At 35.0% G+C, this 20,068-nt stretch overlaps 2 protein-coding genes and 1 non-coding gene across 3 annotated transcripts; 1 reads left to right on the top strand and 2 right to left on the bottom strand.

Moving 5' to 3' along the window:
- The first annotated feature begins 258 nt into the window (after positions 1-258).
- LOC133797865 (mitochondrial pyruvate carrier 1) lies at positions 259-2,184 on the top strand. Its single transcript, XM_062235952.1, has 5 exons — positions 259-412; positions 1,133-1,238; positions 1,337-1,391; positions 1,485-1,620; positions 1,898-2,184. The coding sequence occupies exons 2-5, from the start codon at positions 1,146-1,148 to the stop codon at positions 1,953-1,955; spliced, it is 342 nt and encodes a 113-aa protein (XP_062091936.1). The 5' UTR covers positions 259-412; positions 1,133-1,145; the 3' UTR covers positions 1,956-2,184.
- Positions 2,185-3,494: 1,310 nt separating this feature from the next.
- Positions 3,495-8,123, bottom strand: LOC133797864 (uncharacterized). Its single transcript, XM_062235951.1, has 12 exons — positions 8,007-8,123; positions 7,760-7,875; positions 7,597-7,626; positions 7,334-7,467; positions 6,950-7,126; positions 6,764-6,827; positions 6,554-6,661; positions 6,179-6,332; positions 5,733-5,822; positions 5,316-5,371; positions 4,795-4,852; positions 3,495-4,343 (listed from the first exon to the last, which is right to left on the bottom strand). The coding sequence occupies exons 1-12, from the start codon at positions 8,086-8,088 to the stop codon at positions 3,931-3,933; spliced, it is 1,482 nt and encodes a 493-aa protein (XP_062091935.1). The 5' UTR covers positions 8,089-8,123; the 3' UTR covers positions 3,495-3,930.
- Positions 8,124-11,808: 3,685 nt separating this feature from the next.
- LOC133798781 (U2 spliceosomal RNA) lies at positions 11,809-12,002 on the bottom strand. The gene has a single exon (XR_009876001.1). It is a non-coding gene; the product is annotated as a U2 spliceosomal RNA (small nuclear RNA).
- Positions 12,003-20,068: the final 8,066 nt, after the last annotated feature.

Below are 20,068 nucleotides of genomic sequence, written 5' to 3'. Positions count from 1 at the left end.
TATTCAAGTTTTAGATATTAAAATAGAATTAAAGTTACAGATGATAAAAAATAAATAATAAAATGAAATTATTAATCTACTTTATTCCAAAATCATAATAACATTACACTTCTTTAACAAAAGTTTGGCTGAGGCATTGTTTCTGATGAGTGCAAGACCACATATAAATCAAGTTAATCAACCTTGTTCCCTACCATTCGATTCCACGTAGCTCATATCAAACGTGGCGTGATATTAGTGGCTCAAATAACAATTCCACCTGGTCCTGTACTTCAGCTGAGTCGCTCTCTCAAGTGAAAACATATATAATTTGTTTTATTGGCGAGGCAAAAATAACTTGATTTGAGTTGAGGGAGGGGTTGGTGGTAGCTCAGTCGAATCCGATCGGACCATCTACTCCGGCGACCCAAAGGTATATCTTTCACACAAACCCTTACCTTAATCATTTGTCTTCTGTTTCAATAATCTGAAACTAGGTTAGGTTTAGGGTTTCTTGCTCCCGTTTATTGTAAGAAATCCCCAATTTTTTGGAGATGTTAGTGTATAAGGATTTGGCTCTGATCTTATTGGTTCTGTAACTTTGCATGTCCAAATCATTGCTGAATTTCTATAAACATGTAAAATATATTATTTATTTGTTAATTTTGGAGTGGAGTTGTTTTGTTGCAGTTGAGAAAAATTCCCCCTTCAAATTTTCACTTGTTTCGAGCTTTTGTGATTTTTTTCCCCCTTCCCTATTACGTTAATTTGTTCCCTAGAATTTACATCAAGGATGCATTTGGGGATATTTAGCTTAAGCGTTGTTGGGTTTCTTGAAAGGGGAGATTATGAATTTATGATGAAGTTGAAGAGCTTGGAAGTGAGTGAGATGTGGGAGCTTGATAGTTTTTTATGTTTATAAATATGTTGGTTAAAATTCATTGGGGGATAGAATGGGATAACTCTTTCCCATTAGTGCATTTGCTGGTGTTAAGTGAATTTCTTTGTTTGGTTGAAAATAAAGAAGGCCCTTTTGCATAAGTGGGTAAGGTGCCTCCGTACTTTTTATTGTTCAACAGACTAAAAAAAAAAGGTTCATCTGCTTGCAGCCTATTTTCTTCAAAATTAAATATGTCTTAGTTTCTTAAAACAGGTAGTAGACTGATATGGCTTCATTCCGAGCATTCTTGAACAGTCCAGTTGGTCCCAAAACAACTCATTTTTGGGGCCCCATTGCTAATTGGGGGTTCGTTGCTGCGGTATGTTACAATCATCTGGGATATGAATTCATTCTTTGTTAATTTCATGGTTTATGGCATCACTCTTAACTTGTGACCATGTCTTATGGATGCATCAGGGGTTGGTGGACATGCAAAAACCTCCAGAAATGATCTCTGGGAACATGACTGCAGGTTCAAAAACTTAATGGCTTTAAGTATTTAAATACTTTCTTTATAAGTTAGATGGCTATAGATTATAATATTACTTGGAATTTTGTGCTGCAGCAATGTGTGTCTATTCGGCATTGTTCATGAGATTTGCATGGATGGTACAGCCTCGTAACTATCTGCTTTTGGCGTGCCATGCTTCAAATGAAACTGTACAACTATATCAATTATCCCGCTGGGCAAAGGGTCAAGGGTAGGTTACGGAGTGCTCTGGCTATTCATGTTTCCTGCTTGTGCATTATTTCATGCCTTTTGGTTTAGTAAAGATAGTTAAGATATATGTCTTCTCCGGTTCCCATTACATCTTCAATTAACCAAATTCTTTTATTGAGTTGGTGTGTAGACATGTTTCCAGTAGATTTTACTTATTTTGTTCCTCTTTTCTTTTGTCAATGAGTCTATCTGTGAAAGCTTTCTTTAATACATGTAGTGTAAATTGTAACTTTTTTTTTCTTCTTTGAATCGCATAGGTACTTGTCAGAGAAGAAAGAAGAGAAAGAAGAGAAAGACAAAGCTGTGTCTCAGTAACTCGATGCTTCTTTCAATTTATTTTTTCAATGTTGGGTGGTGATTTTCGCAGAAATCAAGACTGATCTCTTATGTAAGACTCGTTTAAAATAGTTTCATTTTAACTGCCTGCATAAGACTTTATGAGCATACCATTTTTCGCTGAACCTTGATTTACATCACTTTGATCCATTTGGCTGATGGTTTCTCAAAAGGAAGAAATAAAATTAGTGAGCAAAAATTCTTTACAGATTTTGTTTTTTGTTTGGGGTTATCAAGGATAGGAATAGAAGAACATAGGAGGAAGTTGACATTTAATTAAGGAGTTCAATAATCGTATGGATAGGTGGCTAGCAATATCATGGATCATGGTGGCTTGGAGGCTATACAACATTCCAAACCTATTTCTTTAATATTTTAGAATTCTAACCATTTGATGTTAACGGAAGTTTAGCATATTATCTAGGTGAAAGAGAGAGGAAGGCGAGTGCTCTTCCCTTGTTTTGTTTAGTATGAAAGGAAAAGAAGATCACAATTATATATTTTATTGATAGTTGGGAGAAGTGGATGAAACTGCAAGATTTTGTAGTAAAATGATACTCTCTACCACATGATATGACACTTCTCCTAAATTCTTTCCAATATAAGGATTTTTTTTATTTGTTTATAAAAATACAAGTTAAGGGGACTAAAACCCCTAACACGCACGTACGCACTCACCAACACAACCACTTGTGGCTCTCCAATGTAAGGTTGAACTTTGGTAAAATTGTGGATGTGAAATCTATTGCTTAATCTCTTTCATTAAAAAATTCTTTCCTGTCAAACGATCAACCAAATTCATCAAAATTTTCTCCTCTTTTCTTCCATGTTCTGATTTAAAGGCCTCCTGCTAGTACAATATAACCAGCTCTTACGTACAGGTTGTTATCTTTTAGAGGTTGAAATGGTGTTTAATTTTTGTAACGTAATCGATCTGTAAAGCGGGGAGTAATTGAAAGAGTAGATAAAAAGGTGGCATGGCACGTATGGGTTCTTATCAAGCACTAAGTGAGCAATGCATGTTTCTACAAGAATAGCCTAAGAAAAATGAGAGCCAAGTTTTATTAATTGTATTGTGCTAAAACGACAATCACTAGAAATAATAATAAAAACATTTTTAGATAAACGTGGAACTCCAAGTCCAAACCCTAATTTCAACTTCCTTTCAGAAAGAAAAAAAAACCCTAATTTCAAGGTATATTAAAAGGACAACGACAAAAGCTATCTAGATAATTTGGGTGAGGGTTCCTACTTATTTGGATACTTTACGTTGTTAATATCAGAATGAAATAATACCATATCATTAATTTAGTCACATCTTATCTCAATACTTGACTCAAAAGCATTTCCTACGTCCAATGGTTCATTGAAATGCACCAGCTTTTCTTTCTGTCCAGTTTTTATACTTAACTACTGAAATATTAGAAACGAATACTATAGTAATAAAAAAAATTGCTCAAAACAAGCTCAAACAAACACAAAGAATTTTGTATCAAATACAGATTAAGAGGCAAAACAGCAACAAAATTTTAACTTCATTATTCAGATGTTTTCAAAAAACGAAATTGTCTCACTTATGATTATAATTATTATAAAAGGCTAGAATAGCATTATGTACTCCATGACAATACATAAAGCTTGAACACATGATCTAAATTTCCAAAAATGAATCGAGACATTTATCTCATTTAAATATGATAAAAGACTGGTTTTTCAATTCTCTGAGAATAAATTACAACCCTCTTCCAACAAAATTTTAAGGTGCTTGCACTCTCAAGTGAGCAAAGGAAAAACATTGTAGTTTTTACGCTATTTCCATGCCCTTCTTTGATAGAATGGCAGGCAGCAGCAACCTGGCTTTTACACGATACTTATCTCACCGTCTCCCTTACGATATAAAGCATGGCAAGCTGCAATGTTTGATAACTGAATAGTTCAATCCATTAAGTCATGATTAATCATCGAGTTTCTCGTGCTTTAATCTTTTCTTGGACTTCAGCTTCTTGTTTCCTTCATCTTCTGCACATATCTGATTACTTTTCTTTTTCTTCTTAATTAGCTTCTTGCTTCCCTCATCTTCTGTAGATATTTCACTGCTTCTCTTCTTTTTACTCGACTTCTTGCTTCCGTCATCTTCTGTTGACATTTCAGTGCTTCTATTTTTCTTTTTACTTACCTTCTTGCTTCCTTCATCTTCTGTAGATTTTTCATTGCTTCTAATTTTTTGTTTACTTCCTTTCTTCGCTTTCTTCTCTTTCGAAGGTTTCTTCCTTTCCACATCTTGTCGACCTTGCTCATCTCCATCTTTATAATCATTGGCAGTCGGTGTTTCTTCAACTGCGGGATCTCTTGTAGAGTAGGCAACATCTGCTAATAAGATGAGATATTAGCAGATTACAAAAATTACGACGTGAAAACTGGGAATATATAGCTTTGTGCTAATTAGAATGAAAGCAGAAACATGCTGGCAAACATAAATGGAAAATGGATTCTTTCACACTTTAAGTTACCCTTTTATGTTTAGGTAATCAATTTAGGTGGATGAATAATGGAATACCCACATATTTATTGATATGGAATGTTAAGGTGGGATGGATTAAAGTAGTCCCATGCTCGTACCACATATATTGCCTAGCCAAAACAATACCCTCATTCTCACTCCAAACATTTCTTCCTCCCTCCTCAAGTACTCAGTAATCTCCTCATACAACCTCATAATAAAACACAACATTCATATATGATTTCTTTTTAATTGTGACTTGCGAGTATAGCTAGGTGTTTAAGTGAAGGAAGAATAAGACAAAGGAGTATATCGAACCTTCTTCACTGAAATTGGAATCAATAATAACACTGGAAAGGTGCTGCTTCAGAAAAACCTGCACAGTGACAAGGACAATCAGAACAATAAGCTTAAAGGGTATGAAGCATGATACATCAGCATTAATTTTCAGCTATTTTTATTATGAGAAACAAGGTTATTGAAAAAACGAAAACAGATACTGAAGATTTTTTTTCTTAATAAGATGCAATATTTCAATTGATTGGCATGCTTAAGATAATCTAAAACATAGAAGCTTGTTACAGTTCATTAATATTGCAGCCTCGCTTCCTTTAAAAAGACTTCCATAAAACACACTACTTTTTCTCCCCGGAAGAAAATGCAGAGGGCATAAAACATAAAATATCTGATAAAGTCACTTTAACATTACTTTTAAGCACCAAAATTCCCTTAGCCGACTTTTCCTGCAACTACTAAGTATGAACTAATAAACAAGCTATTTTATCCTCCAAGATTTCATCTCTTCATAGCAATACAGCTATAGAAATTCAACAACATACCGCAGCAAGCAATTGCCGTGTCCTTACATCCCACAGACGTAGATAGCTATCCAATCCTGGGAAAGAAAGTGGGGACAAAAACTAAGTTTTAATGTACAAGTGATAAAGCAAAACCTTAATCAGACTTGTGATGCAAAAAGTAAGTTTCCAAAAGATGAGTCATAATCACTACACAAAATGCAAATTATCTGAGATCTATTTATCATCCTTTTCTCCCCCAGGCCCCAAATAGTCCAATTACAATGCAGCCCAGTACTAAACAAATCTTTCAACCCATTCCAACTTATTTTCTAGTAGAGCACTATTTAGCATCATTTTCTCTCCCGAGCAGTCAAATTACAATGCAGCCTAGTACTAAACCAACCTTTCAAGTAGAACACAATAGAGTTCCCATAAAGGAACAATATTACTACTCACCACATGATGCTATCACTGGAAGCTCTGGGTGCCTGGCTATCGATCTAATGCTTCCAGAACACTTGCCCAAGAAAGATCCTAACAATTTGCCTGAAGAGAACACTTCACCATTAGCATTATAAAGGAAGAAACAAAATTTTCAAATAACAAAAATAGAAAGACAAAACATGGACGAATCAAGTAAACTAATCTAATTTAAGCTCAATCTATAACAAGGTAAAAAAATATTGCAGAAATGAAAACCCCAAATATACATTCCTGACATGAAAGCAACAATGCATTCAGAACAAATCAACTTAAACTGATGATTAAATAAAGAAAAATATAGGTCCAAAAATAGCTTGACTATTCTTATAACTCTAATGCAGCTTATAACGTGAAAAAAAGCCAAAACATGTCTTTCAGAACTTGAGATAAACAGTCTAACATATATGATTAAACTTTACCAGTACGCATGTCAACAGACGCAAGGTCACCAGATCCATTCCCTATATAGATTGTGTGGCCATCTAAATCTTCAGCCACTGCTTTAATAGGGGTCTCCCGGAAATCAAAGGATATAACAGGCCTTCTCTGAGCAGAAATATCATAGAGGCGAACCTGTTTAAGAAAAAGTACAGTGAATAAAATGGCCAGAAAAACCTTACCAGATGACTTCTAATGTTATTATTTAACCATTATTCCTTTAAAGGGGGAGGAAGAAAGCAAGAGAGACAAAAAAGATAACAGTGCTACGCGGGTGTATTGGAATCCACTGTTTCTTAAATGTAAAATTTAAATGTTTGAATTCCATAAAAAACAAAACTTCTATTAGAGGATACCTGATGACTGTTAGTACCAGCCACAAATTTACGATGATCATCTTTACTGAGGAAAGTGGCAGATGTGAACCAAGTTGGGGTAAAAATGCCAAGACTGTTCTTAGGAGGCTACATAAAAGAAAATGATTAAATAAATGTGAGGTCATACACTAGAAAACCAAAGCAGATGAAACATTAATTCAAAAGTGATTGGCGAGATAAAGATCTCACAGATTTTGCAGTCCAAATCTTTGTACACTCGTTGAGATCGCATACATTCATCTCCACTCCCTTCCTGTGGTTTAAAACAATCTAATCAGTCTTTAAGAACCAATATGGTAGTTGCCTTTTCTTAGCAAAATATGACAAGATTTACAGGTGTTTTTAAAAAAATTAGATATGAAAGAAAGTGCTTACCCTCCAAATAATGCATAGTTTTCACTTCCATCCACCTTGAAACATTGAATATTACCAGACGTGCAGACATCCCATGTTTTTGAAGATCCCATTGAGGCAGAATCTGCAGATGAGATATCTTCAAAGGACCTCATGTTTGCTTTCCCATTTGCCGAACAAGTAAGAAAAGTGCAAGACCTAATAACATAAAACAAATGAACTCACATTGGAAACTCCTACCAATGGGACTGAGCAGTTGGACGTTTGGGAAGTTTATATGTTGATCTAGATATAGGTAATAATAAAAAAGGTCCCCATATAATACTGTGTACTCAAAGGAAAAACGAAACAAGTTGTATTCCCAATTAATATTAAAGAAATATTCTGAAAAATCATGAACATTACTTGGATTCTGATTCCAATCTATTTCTTGCAAATAAATGCAGCCCAGCAATAGCATCAACTTCAGGTCGACCAGTATCACCAACATTAGAAATTGCAAAACGAAGATTCCCATTAAGAGGATTGAGAACCTCAATCTGTAAGACCAATTAGGCAGATTCACAATAAATAAAGCTTCAAGCAAACCCAAAACCACAAGCAGCAACCAATAAACAGAAACCAATATGCTGTTCCCGGAATATTCATAGTCTAATGAAGCTACTCACCGTGCCATTTTTTCTTGCAACAGCTAACATCTGCCACAATTAACAGAAAACAAAATACTTAATATATCAACAATTGGGTTTTATAAAGCAAAAATTGCGGAATTATTCAAAAGAATAAAAATAATAAAATTCATAACACAATAAATGTAATGAACACACATACTGGGTCGTGTTTGGCGTCCACCATTGAAGCTGCAATCACGGATTTGGAGGCGTCCGGCTCGCCCCATCTCTCTACGATCTTCGGAAGACCTCCTTGCTTGCCCCGAGCTTCAATAACTATAAATCAAACAAGAAAATTCTTTGAAGATTCAAATATACATAAAGATATAAATTACTGCTGCAATACATATTGTCGAAATGTATCATCTTATTCATCTAGAGTGAAACATAGAAGGAGTAAAACTGACCTTTTATGAGACCAAGTGCGTCGAAGGTGAGAGCTCTAAGCGGAGGGCAACCGGGGCACTCCAATGTCGTTGTGCGAGGCATCTCTGAAGCTCTAAAACCCTAACTCTACCTCTTTCTGTGTATTCATTCACCAAAACATAAACCTTGGGTTTAGCGGGAATATCTATTTAGTCCTTCCAATTGTAATTTTTGCAATTCGGCCCTCAATTATCCCATTCACTTTATTATTTTTTTTACATTAGTTTTTGGGAAATTTACACAATTTAGTACAATTTTTTTATTACAATATTAAAACGCTTTTTTAATGCAGTTTTAATTTTTAAGGCCAATTTTTTTAGTACAAATTAAAAATAAATTATATAAATTAAAAAGGATATTTTTGTAGTGAGTGCATCTAAGTTGTACTAAAAATTATATTTAAATATTTAAGTTTATTTTTTGACGGCAAAAATATCAAAGATTAATTTTTAGATACACTATAGATATCTGCCATTAAGTTTGCCATTAGATAGTGACATGACAAATTGGTTTAAAGAGATATTTGCGTGAAAATACTTAAGTTATGTTAAATGTTGCACTAAAGTACCTAACTTTTGTTAGCGCCTAATAGTATTTAAGTACTTAATTGCAACTTTTAGTACACTTATGTATTTTTGCTGCAAATATCTCTTATAATATTTAGGTACTCAAAATTTGTAAAATAAACTCAGAGTACTTAAGTACATCTTAAATGCTTTCTTCGCAGATATCTCAATTAAAAATAATAAAAATTCAATTATAAGTTACACGTTTCCCATTTTGGGTAACTTCCTTTTTATATACAATTTATTCTTATTAATCCATAAGTCACATATATTACACACATTCAGCTAAAGTTGTTGCAAAAGCAATAAGAAAAATATTAAGGTCACGTTTGGCTAAATTTTTAATTTTGCTTATAACTAAAATTATAAAATAAATAAAAGTTGTAGCTTTTTTTATTTTAGAAAACAACTTTTAAAAGTCTTTTTGGGAGAAGCTAGGATCTCTCGGTTTCTCTCAAAATGACTTCTAAATTATTATTATTTTTTTTATATATTTTTCACCTATACACTTCTAAAACGACTTTTTTTTTTTTTTAATTCTAAAAGCTAAAAAATAAGCTTAGCCAAACAGTGCATAAGATGCTCTAAAAGTTCAAGGTAAATTTTATGTCCTATGCATGATAACTTACTGAAATTTTTTAATATGCCGTCATAAATTACCATCCAAAATATATGACAATTTCAATTTTTTAGACAAAAATACTAACATTAAACACTCATTTTATCTCTCAATCCGAACTCTTTCTCTAACGTCTCTCTCTCTCTCTCTCTCTCTCTCTCTCTCTCTCTCTCTCTCTCTCTCTCTCTCTCTCTCTCTCTCTCATTCTAATATTATAGATCTTGAAAAAATACTAAAATTAAAAAAAAAAAATCATTTGAAACAAATATTTGAGTGAAAAAATATGAGCCTCCAAAGTTTTCGTCAAATTTTAATGCAGAGCATCGAAATTACATCGAAAAAGAATCGTTTTTGCCAAAAATCTTGTTTTCATGATTGCATCACAAAAGCATCGAAACACCATCGATTTTGCATCGAAAAAGCATCGTTTTGGTCAAAAAATAAGTTTTTATAATTGCATCACAAGAACATCGAAATTGCATTGATTTTGCATCGAAAAATCATTGTTTTGGTCGAAAATCAAGTTTTCATGATTGCGTCACAAGAGCATCGAAACAAATCAATGGTGTTTCGATGCTCTTGCGAAGCAATCATGAAAACTTGATTTTTTTTTCGATGGTGTTTCGATGCTCTTGCAATGCAATCTTAAAACTTGATTATTGGCCAAAACAATGCTTTTTCGATGCAAAATCGATGATGCTTCGATGCTCTTGCGATGCAATCATGAAAACTTATTTTTTGGCCAAAACAATGCTTTTTGATGCAAAATCAATCATGAAACTTGATTTTGGCAAAAACGATGTTTATACTATGCCAAATCGATGGTGGTTCGATGCAAAATCAATGATATTTCGATGCTTTTGCGATGCAATTATGAAATTTTATTTTTTTGGCCAAAACGATGCTTTTTCGATACAAAATTGATGTTTTTTCGATGCAAATTGATGGTGTTTCGATGCTTTTGCGATACAATCATGAAAACTTGAGTTTTGGCCAAAACAATGCTTTTCAATACAATTTCGATGCTCTGCACTGAAATTTGACGAAAAATTTGGAGGTTCATAGTTTTTCACTCAAATGTCCATTTTAGATTTTTTTTTTTTTTTTAAATTTTGGTAGTTTTTCAAGATCTATAAGATTAGAATAAGAGAGAGAGAAAGTGAGAGAATGAGAGACGTTAGAGATAGAGAGTCCGGATTAAAAGAGAAAATGAGTGTTTGAATGTTATGAGTATTTTTGTTCAAAATATTGAAACTGTCATATATTTGAGATAGTAACTTATGTTGGTATATTAAATTTTTTTACCAAATTATCATATGCATATAACATGAAATTTCCCAAGCTTAATTCACCCAAAAATTGAAAATAAAATGATTTAAGGTGGTAGGTTAATTAGAGATAGACACCTTCAGTCACTCAAGGTAAAATCATTTCTTCCATTTATCTTTTTTAAGAACTTTTTAGTTTTTGTAAGGTTTTGTGGGTATCATTCAAAAATATTGTTTGGGTTAATGAGAGTGGATTTTTTAATTATGATCTTAGTTTTTTGTCACAATATTCTTAATGTGCATGTGTTTTATTTAGGTTTCGATTCGTTATATGTATTACGTGTTCTTTAGATTTTTTTTTTTTTATTTGAGTTTGATTCATTCTATAAATTGTTTAATTTTATTAGTTGATGCTTATGGTTTTCAAAAGATTAAAAAAAATATTAGTTGTCAAGTTAATTATGTAAGATTTTAGTATGGTTTTTTTAAACCATTTTATTTAATATTTTTTTGACTGTTTTTTTTTGTAAAATCTTAACACGTTAAAAATGTTTATTAAATTTTTTTTTTTAAATTTTGTAAAGTATTATTTTGGTATTTTGTGTTACGATAATGAGTATTTTAAAATTATACACATTTAGTATCATAAACTCAAATTTAAATAATAAACTTTTACTAATTTAATTATTTGCTCTCAATTATATGAGTTTTAAATTTAAATTTAATTACTTAATTATATAAAATTAATTACAGTTTCATTATAATAATAAAATTTTATTTATCAAATCTAAATTTAAAAAGACAAATACATATGATTTTAAAATAAATGATACGAGTATGATTAAAAAAAAAACTAAATCTATACTTTGTAAAAATATATTCCATCTCGACATCACATTAACTTTTAACTTCATATATACAAAATTAATTTTGGCCTGAAAAAATCTAACTGATGAAATATTGTGTTTATAACATAATAGTTTATAACCACAAAGTTGTAATTCTACATAATCCAAAAAAAAAATACAAAAATACACAGGCTTTTAACTATTTGAATTTATTAGATATGTTTAAAATAAAAGCAGATTTCAAATGACTAGATTTTTCTTCCTTAAAAAAAATATTAGATTATTATTTCTAATTGATTTCTCATGTTTTGAATCAAATAACATACAATGTAATAAAAATGAAACATATAGCTTAAAAAATGAGATATTGCAGAAGTGAAAATAGCTTTCGTATTATTATGGACCTAAATCAAAACCCCATTAGCTGGCCCATCAATATCACTCCTTTTCACAGTTAAGCCCCAAATTTAAGACTAGAATTAGTAGGGTGCGCCAGTCCTTGCGATAGTGCAGCACACGGACAACGCCTGGGAACCCTGGCAGCAAGCTACCAACTATATTCTCCCCTATAAAAAATTAATTTAATATCGCGTGGGCCATTGGCCCACATATCAGATATTAAACTGATAAGAACAGATACTACACTTGATCTTAGCCAAAAGGCCGAGAAAGGTATGATCAAACTTGGTAGATAACATTTTGTTTTATCATTCAATTATAACTCCACCGCTCTACTATAGACGATGTGGGACAAAAGTAGTTGCACTTCTGCAGTTACAGTCTACAAAATCCCTCTTAATTAAGTTAGTACGAATGATGGTGTGATTAGTACCTTTAGTTTAATTTGTGTTTTTCTTTTAATAATCTGAAAAATGTATATTATATATAAGGAGCGACTACAACGCATCTCATTTTTTTACAATAGCAGTGCATTATTTTTCTATTTCGGCATCTAAATAATTATAATCCTAAAAAAATTTATATGATGGTGTACATTATAGATATCTAGAATATCCTACAAATTTTCAATAAATTTTGAATAAATTATGGTACCAAAACAGGGTCTAAACTGTCTGTTGCACGCGTCCTTTTTTTTTGTGTACGCTTGTAAAATTTGACAATTTGAGCTATGTTTTCGGCTTCGTAAACTATTCATAATTTCTTCAAAATTTGCAAGATATTCTAAATACCTACAATGTACACCTTCATATAAAAAAATTGAGATTATATCTATCAAGGTGCTGAAATAAAAAAAGAATACACCAATATTGCAAAAAAAAAAGATGCATTGTACTTATTCCTATTATATATATACGCATATTTCTTCTCGAATTAGTTTTCACCTTTAGTTAGTTCATTGTTTTATAATTTAGTTTCAATAAATATTAATTTGGGTTAAAGATAGTTTTTGTTGGCTAAAACATATGTGATATAAGTTAAATTATAGATATATGGAGTTATTGAGTATATTGTTTTGAGTTTGTAATGAGAAATTTGATAAATCATGCTTACATTAGCTTAATAATTAAAATTTGAACCAAAGTTAACCACCATATGATACAAATGCTCATCTTTCATTTAATACCTAAAATACCCCTCTCATAACAAAATCTCATACCTTTCCTCTCTAAAATCTTGCAAAAAAGATACACATGGGTAAGTGATTTTCTTTGATTCTTGTTGTTGTTGGTTGTTTTTATGATTTAGATTGCTGTTTAGATGTTGGATCTGTAGTTTGTTGGTATTTTTTGCTGTTTTTTGGGTGAAAATCGTGGTCTGTGAAAATCTGCGTTTTTTTGGGTTCCTTGAATTTTTTTCTAAATGCCCGATAGTGTCCGATATAGGCCCGATGCAGGGACGATAGTTGTTGAGTTTCAAGGTTAGTGATGAGGTCCGATGGCCACCCGATGCTTGCCCGATATGTTTTGGTTACCCGATGGTCATTAAGGTTCGATGGCTACCCGATGGTTGCCCGATATTTATTTCATTCTACAAACCCTTTAAGTACGATAATGGATCGATACTAGTCCGATTCATGCCCGATAGTTGTTATTAAGTTAATGCAGACCTATTAGCACGATTGTACATGATGGTACCCGATAAGTGCCCAATGCTTGCCCAATAGTACGATGGTACACGATTTTACCCGATGGTACACGATAGTGATAAAAAAACTTAATAAAAACCGTACCTTTCGGCTTTTCCCCTGCCCATTTCCCGTTCCCTCCCAAATCCCAACTCTTCACTCCCACAAAACCATCGAGCAACATAAGTACTCACACCCGATGCTTCTCTCTCCCTCACCCACCATCACCCGACGCTGCTCTCTCCCTCACCCGACGGTCGGAAAAACCCCCACCGGAGACGTAGAAAAACCAAGCCCCAACCCCCACTGGAGACGAAGAAAAACCAAGCCCCAACCCCCACCGGAGACGAAGAAAAACCAAGCTCCAACCCCTCACCAGAGAAGAAAAACCGACACCCCATTGCGCAAAAATGTCTAGGGTATGTGTTTTTTTTAATCTCTTCTCCATTGAAAAATGTTATAGTATGTATTGTTGAATTTGACTGTGTTAAATCTGACTGTGTGAAATCTGATAAACCGTAAAATTTTGAAAAAAAATTATGGGTTTTTTTAGAGGTACGATAGGGTACGATAGTGGGTCGATATGGGTACGATAGTATTTGTGTTTCTCATAACTTCAGGTTGAAGATGAGTGTACGATAGGGGTACGATAGTGGTTCGATGGTGGTACGATAGGTTGTGTTTTCTGATAACTTGAGGTTGAAGATGGAGGTACGATAGGGTACGATGTTGGGTACGATGTGTGCCCGATAGTGGGAACAAATTGTTGTGTATGTTATAATACGATGGTGTACGATGTGAGGTACGATTGTGCACGATAATGTTATAGTTCCAGTTTTCCATTGGTGTCCGATATGGTGCGATAGATTCCGATAGTTGCTCGATAGTATATTGCAGAATATAAAATTTGATGTTTTTTTTTTGTTATTCTATTTAATTGGGTATTTATTTGTTTTATGCAGAACTTAAGACCTCCACAACTGATAGTTCCAGTAGAGGAACATTTTACGGGACGTATCACTTGGCGCGGCAGTTGGTACTTTCCAAAGATTAAAGCAAAATTTATACAGTGTGGTTTATTGGATAGGGTGAAGGAATCCCCTTTCAAACAGTTCTTCATGGCGGAACCATTAAATTTTTCTGGTGCCTTAGTCCATCAGTTGTTGTTGCACAAATTCAGAGGGGAGAAGACTGACGAAGTCCAGTTTTATATTGGGAAAAAAAGATGTAGATTTAGCCAATTGGAGTTCGCTTTAGTTACTGGTTTAAATTTTGAGGCCGGACCGTCTGAAGCTGAGATTAAAGCGAAGACCACTTCGGATCGGTTGATTCTTGAGTACTTCAATGGTCATTCCCCAGTGAGCATAGGGCAACTGCGCAGAACTTTTGAGAGTTGTCAAATAGTTGATGATGTGTACAAGATGGGTTTGTGCTTATTAGTTGAGGGTATTTTGAAAGGTCGTGAGGAGAAGTTGATGGTTTGGACTGACATGCTGAAGATGGTAGACGACGTTGACTTCTTTTTCCAGTACCCGTGGGGGAAGATATCATACCAGAAGTTGTTACAAACTTGTCAAAAAGACTTTGTTGAAATGAAGAAGCATTTACAGAAGAAGATTGAGAAAGGAAAGACTCAGAAGGAGGCCAAGTACTCTATTTATGGGTATGCTGCAGCATTGCAGTATTGGGCTTTTGGGTCCATCATTGAGTTGGGTCAGGATCATGCTGTGAGATTGGGCCAAGGCATACCAAGAATGATCAACTGGCAGAGCAAGGAGAAAGTAGAGATACACAAAGAGCAACTTATTAAGTTGTTTGCCAAAAAGGTGAGCTTTTACTTTACTTTTGAATGTTCTATATTTTTTTCTAGATATGCAATTTTATGGGTACTGCACGATAGGAATACGATAGAGTACGATTTGAGTACGATTATGGGGTTATTTTGTGGTTTTTTGTCAACTGTTTGAAAACTGACTAAGTGGTACGATTTGGTACGATGATGGTCCGATGGGGGTACGATATGTATTCTTTGTTAATGTAGTAGTAGAGGTACGATATTGGTACGATGTTGTACGATGATGGTACGATAGTTAGCAAGTAATTCTCACTTACGGGTACGATATTGTTATGTTATGGGTACGATATGGGTACGATATGGGTACGATTGGGGTACGATAGTTTACCATTTTTCACAGATGACAATTACTTATTTTTTATATTGTTTTACTTTCCAATCTAAATATGCATTGTTTTTTGTGGCAGTTGACAGTATACCCCTACCTGTGTGCCCGACCTGCTGAAGAACAGTATGTGAGGACCCTTACAGACAATGAAGCCCCATTGTATGTGGACATGGGGTTAGAGGAACTAGAGGTGGGTCCCGATGGACAGCCTACACAAGAAGCCTTACAGAGCCAGGCTGAAAAGCTTGCTGAAAAGTTAGCTGAGCAAGCAGAAGCAGCAAATATTTTTAAGGAGGTTCCACCAGCTCAACCTGAGGCACCTGAGGTTCCCCCATCAACACCTCATGCCAGCACCTCCTCCCATGCTGAGCAACCAGGCTACTTTATGATTTTGGCCAGGTTGGAAAAGGTTGAAGGGCAACAAAGTGCCCTTATTAAAGGTCAGTCCGAGATCTTGGGTCAATTGCAGAAGCTGATGACAATGATGGAAGATCTCAGTAGGCCAGTTCCAGATCCACACCCTCAGTCCACTGAAGAAGGCCCTCAGTCTCCTGTAGATGAAGACATTCTCCCTAACGATTACAGACCTGATGATGTAGATGATCACATTTTTCGCACACCAGAGGATATGCAAATTACTGTAATCGGAGATACTGAAGATTCTGAAGTACAATTCTTAAACATAGCTCCACCAGCACCGGAGAAGAGGAGAGAAAGAAAGAGGCCTAGGTGGTTCGATGAGTACACTGCAATGAGGAAAAGGAATAAGAAATCGAAGACAGCAGTGAATGTGGATCCATTGAGGGTTGTTGATGGTAAATTACTTATGACCTTTCACAAGTGGTTGCTTGGCACCATTGGGAATAAATATCCGAGGGAATGCTTCTCAGGGACACACGATGCTGCTTGGTTCCTGAAACTGCATACTCCGAGGACATGGCTTTCTGACTCTGTAAGTTTTCTATAACTTCATAATTAAATAATGTTGAAAATTTATTTAAATGTTTCTATATATAGTGGTATGATATGGGTACGATATGGTACGAATGTAGTACGATAATTACAAGTGTCAAATTATAAACTGTTTATATGTCAATGGTACGATGGTGGTACGACATTAGCACGATAGTGGTACGATATAATTTGTTAAGTAGTTACTATTACCATCATAATTTTAGAATTTGTAGTGGGACAATTTAGGTACGATGGTAGTACGATAATGTACGATGATGGTACGACAGTGGGACGCTAGTGGGTACGATGGTGTATAATATTAGTTTTTGCCATAAAGGTACGATGATGGTACGACATTAACACGATATTGGTACGATAGAAGGTTTTATTGTTATTATATTCATGTACGATTGGTGTACGATAATGGTACGATTGGGGTACGATAGTTACTATTTCATGTCTGATAGTTTTTTGTTTGTTTATTTTGGTACGATATTGTGGTTACTGACTTAATTTTCCTTTAATGTAGCATTTAGATGCAGCATTCCATCTCATGAGGAGGCGTCTAGAATTTTATCCTAACGTGTACCCTCAGAAATGTGTTGTTATGCCTACAATTTTTCCCGAATCATTGAAGGGTCGGTGGGACGCTTTTCCAGGTTCTGACTACTCTAGATTTAGTTGGGATGACAGTATATTGGACCTGGTTAGGGGTGATGCAGTCCAGTTCTTACCGAGTTGGCAGAACAAGGAGTTCATTTATTTTGCCCTCTTCTTGAAAGACCAAATGCATTGGGTAGCTGTAGAGGCAGACCTGAATGGGTGGATGCTCAACATCTTTGACTCCAGTATTGGATCAATTTCCGAAAACGATTTGATCAGCTTGATGGTTGACTGGTGTACCATTTTCCCGTCGGTCTTGCGACAGTCCGGTTTATTTGAGAACCATGACGTTATACTCGCGCCTCAGTTGACAGCATCAGAGAGTCAGGTCAGACCCTTCGATTGGAAACTCATTCCACGTGAATTCGTACCGCAAACAAAATCCAGGTGAACTTTATTAAATATCACATATTAATTATTATTTCTTAATTACAAAACTTTATTAAATTATTGTTTATTTTCTAATGCAGTGGCGATTGCGGATGTTACGTAATTGAGCATATTGAACATAAGCTTCTACAACTACCATTTGATAATGTAACTGACAATAATATGAAACTTTTTAGGCAAATGTGGTGTGTAGACTTATTCTACCAAAACTTATGTTGAACGGTCTTAATTTTTTTGAATTGTATAATTTTTTTTATTGCTCTTTTTGTAATTACTACATTTTAATGTGCTTAATCTTTGCATCGTACTATCGTCGATCACTATCGTACTCTATCGTACCCTCACTTGCCTCACAAATTTCACGAACTGTACTGAAACCATACCATCGTACCATTATCGGACCAATATCGTACATTATCGTACCCTAATGTCATACATTAACTATCGTACTACATCGAGCAACGTCGTACCATATTGTAAGATACATTTAAATAATCCTACAACAAACAATATCGTGCATTGTCGTACCGGCATCGTGCACTATCGAACCAACACTGGATTATTACATATTTAAGAGTTTCATAATGGAGAAAAAAACAGAAAAAAACCTGCAAAATCCAGCACATAACAAATATTACTAGTTCAAGCAGAAATAAAACATAATAGGTCAACTAGAATACAAACAAAACAAGTTAACCTCGGTACTTGCAAGACGCTTTGTTGTGCCCTTTACCACCACACTTGCTACAACATCGTTGTATCACAACCTTGTCTCCATTAGAAGGATATCGATTTTTCCTAATTCGTCCGACCTTTTGCTTCTTCGGTCGTCCTACAGGTTTCTTCTCAATCGGTACTCCAACTTGGATGTTCTTAATGTCTTCAGGCAATTCCCAATCATCCTCATCACCAACTGGCATAATTGTCCCCTCATATGTGCTCTTCCAACTCTCTCTTGTGTAATATTGAGAGCACAATGCGTACATGCTAATATTTCGTTCTTGAGCAGCAGCACATGCATGTGGACAAGGAATCTTCATGATTTGGAATAGGCCGCAACTGCATTGTCGTGCCTCCAAATCAACTATACCACCGCTCTGAACTGTTCCTCTGGGGTGGACATTAAATGTATAAGGTCCAGCTCTGTCGATGCTTAAGAACCGAGATTTCTCAAATTGACATGACAAGTCCCCCTCCATAACTGGTGATAGAGTCGTGCTACACTTTTCAGCGTTTTCCTTTCGAGTAGCAAACCATGTTTGAATAGTAAACCTGATGAATTCAACAAAAGCAGTGATCGGGAAGGCTCTTGCGTCCTTAGTTTTGCTGTTGAAACTTTCAGCCCAATTACTTGTCATTACATTGTAACGGTCCCCTGGAAAGTACGCACGAACCCATCTTTCAAATCCAATGCCCTCAAGATATAGTGCAACTCGAACATCCATTGCTTTTATCTTTTCAAATTCTCTTTCAAAATCTGTCTTCTTATACGAGTATGCACAACTGTAAATATGATCCGTGAAGCAATCAGTCTTGAACTTGCTAGCCACGTTCATAATAATGTGGTGGTAGCATGCGCCATGGGGTGCATCAGGGAAGACAAGTTCCAAAGCATGAACAATGCTTTGATGCCTATCCGATACGAATGCTAAGTTCTCAACATCACCAATCGCTTGTTTCAACTTCCTCATGAAATAGGTCCAAGAGTCGTGGTTCTCACTGTCAACCATTGCGAAAGCAATCGGAAATATGTGGCTGTCTGAATCCAATGCCACGGCACACAACATTTGGCCACCATACCTAGTTTTCAAGAAGGACCCATCAATACATATAACAGGTCGACAAAACTTGAATCCCCGCCTACAAGCACCCAGAGAAAAAAAGCAATACTTGAAGCGACCCTCGTCTACCTTGAAATCAGTAATGGAATCGGGATTGTTCAACTGCAGCATGTGCAAGTACCCAGGTAACTTCGAATATGAAGCTTCAGGCGTACCCCTAACTATGTGGAGTGCTTTCTCTCTGCATCTCCAAGCCTTCTCATAACTCATTTCGATCCCGAAAGAATTCTTCATATCTTCTCTTATTTTGGAGGCTAAATAATCTGAACCGTTAACTGAGAATTTATCCTTGATCAGTTCGGCAACTACCAAAGGTGATGCTTGACGGTTATCTTTTTTTCGAACATCGAGGGAACATGTGTGTACATTTTCAAATGCTGTCACCTCGAACATGTTAGAAAGTTGCTTCTTCTTCCCTCTTAACCTCCACCCACAATCAGGATCCTTGCATGTAATATACCAAACATCAGTACCAGACTTCTTAACTATAAAGTCGAATCCCTTCTTCATTGCAAACAAGCCAGCAACCTTCTTTAAATATTCCTTGTCTCTGAAAAACTTTCCTAAATGAATCTCCCCGCCCGATGTGCCACCCATAGATATATAGTGACTATTATCCTCAATG

The sequence above is a fragment of the Humulus lupulus genome, chromosome 8 (assembly GCF_963169125.1).
Source record: "Humulus lupulus chromosome 8, drHumLupu1.1, whole genome shotgun sequence".
NCBI lineage: Eukaryota > Viridiplantae > Streptophyta > Magnoliopsida > Rosales > Cannabaceae > Humulus > Humulus lupulus.
The sequence above is the reverse complement of the archived record's forward strand: the minus strand, read 5'-3'. Positions and strand labels throughout refer to the sequence as shown.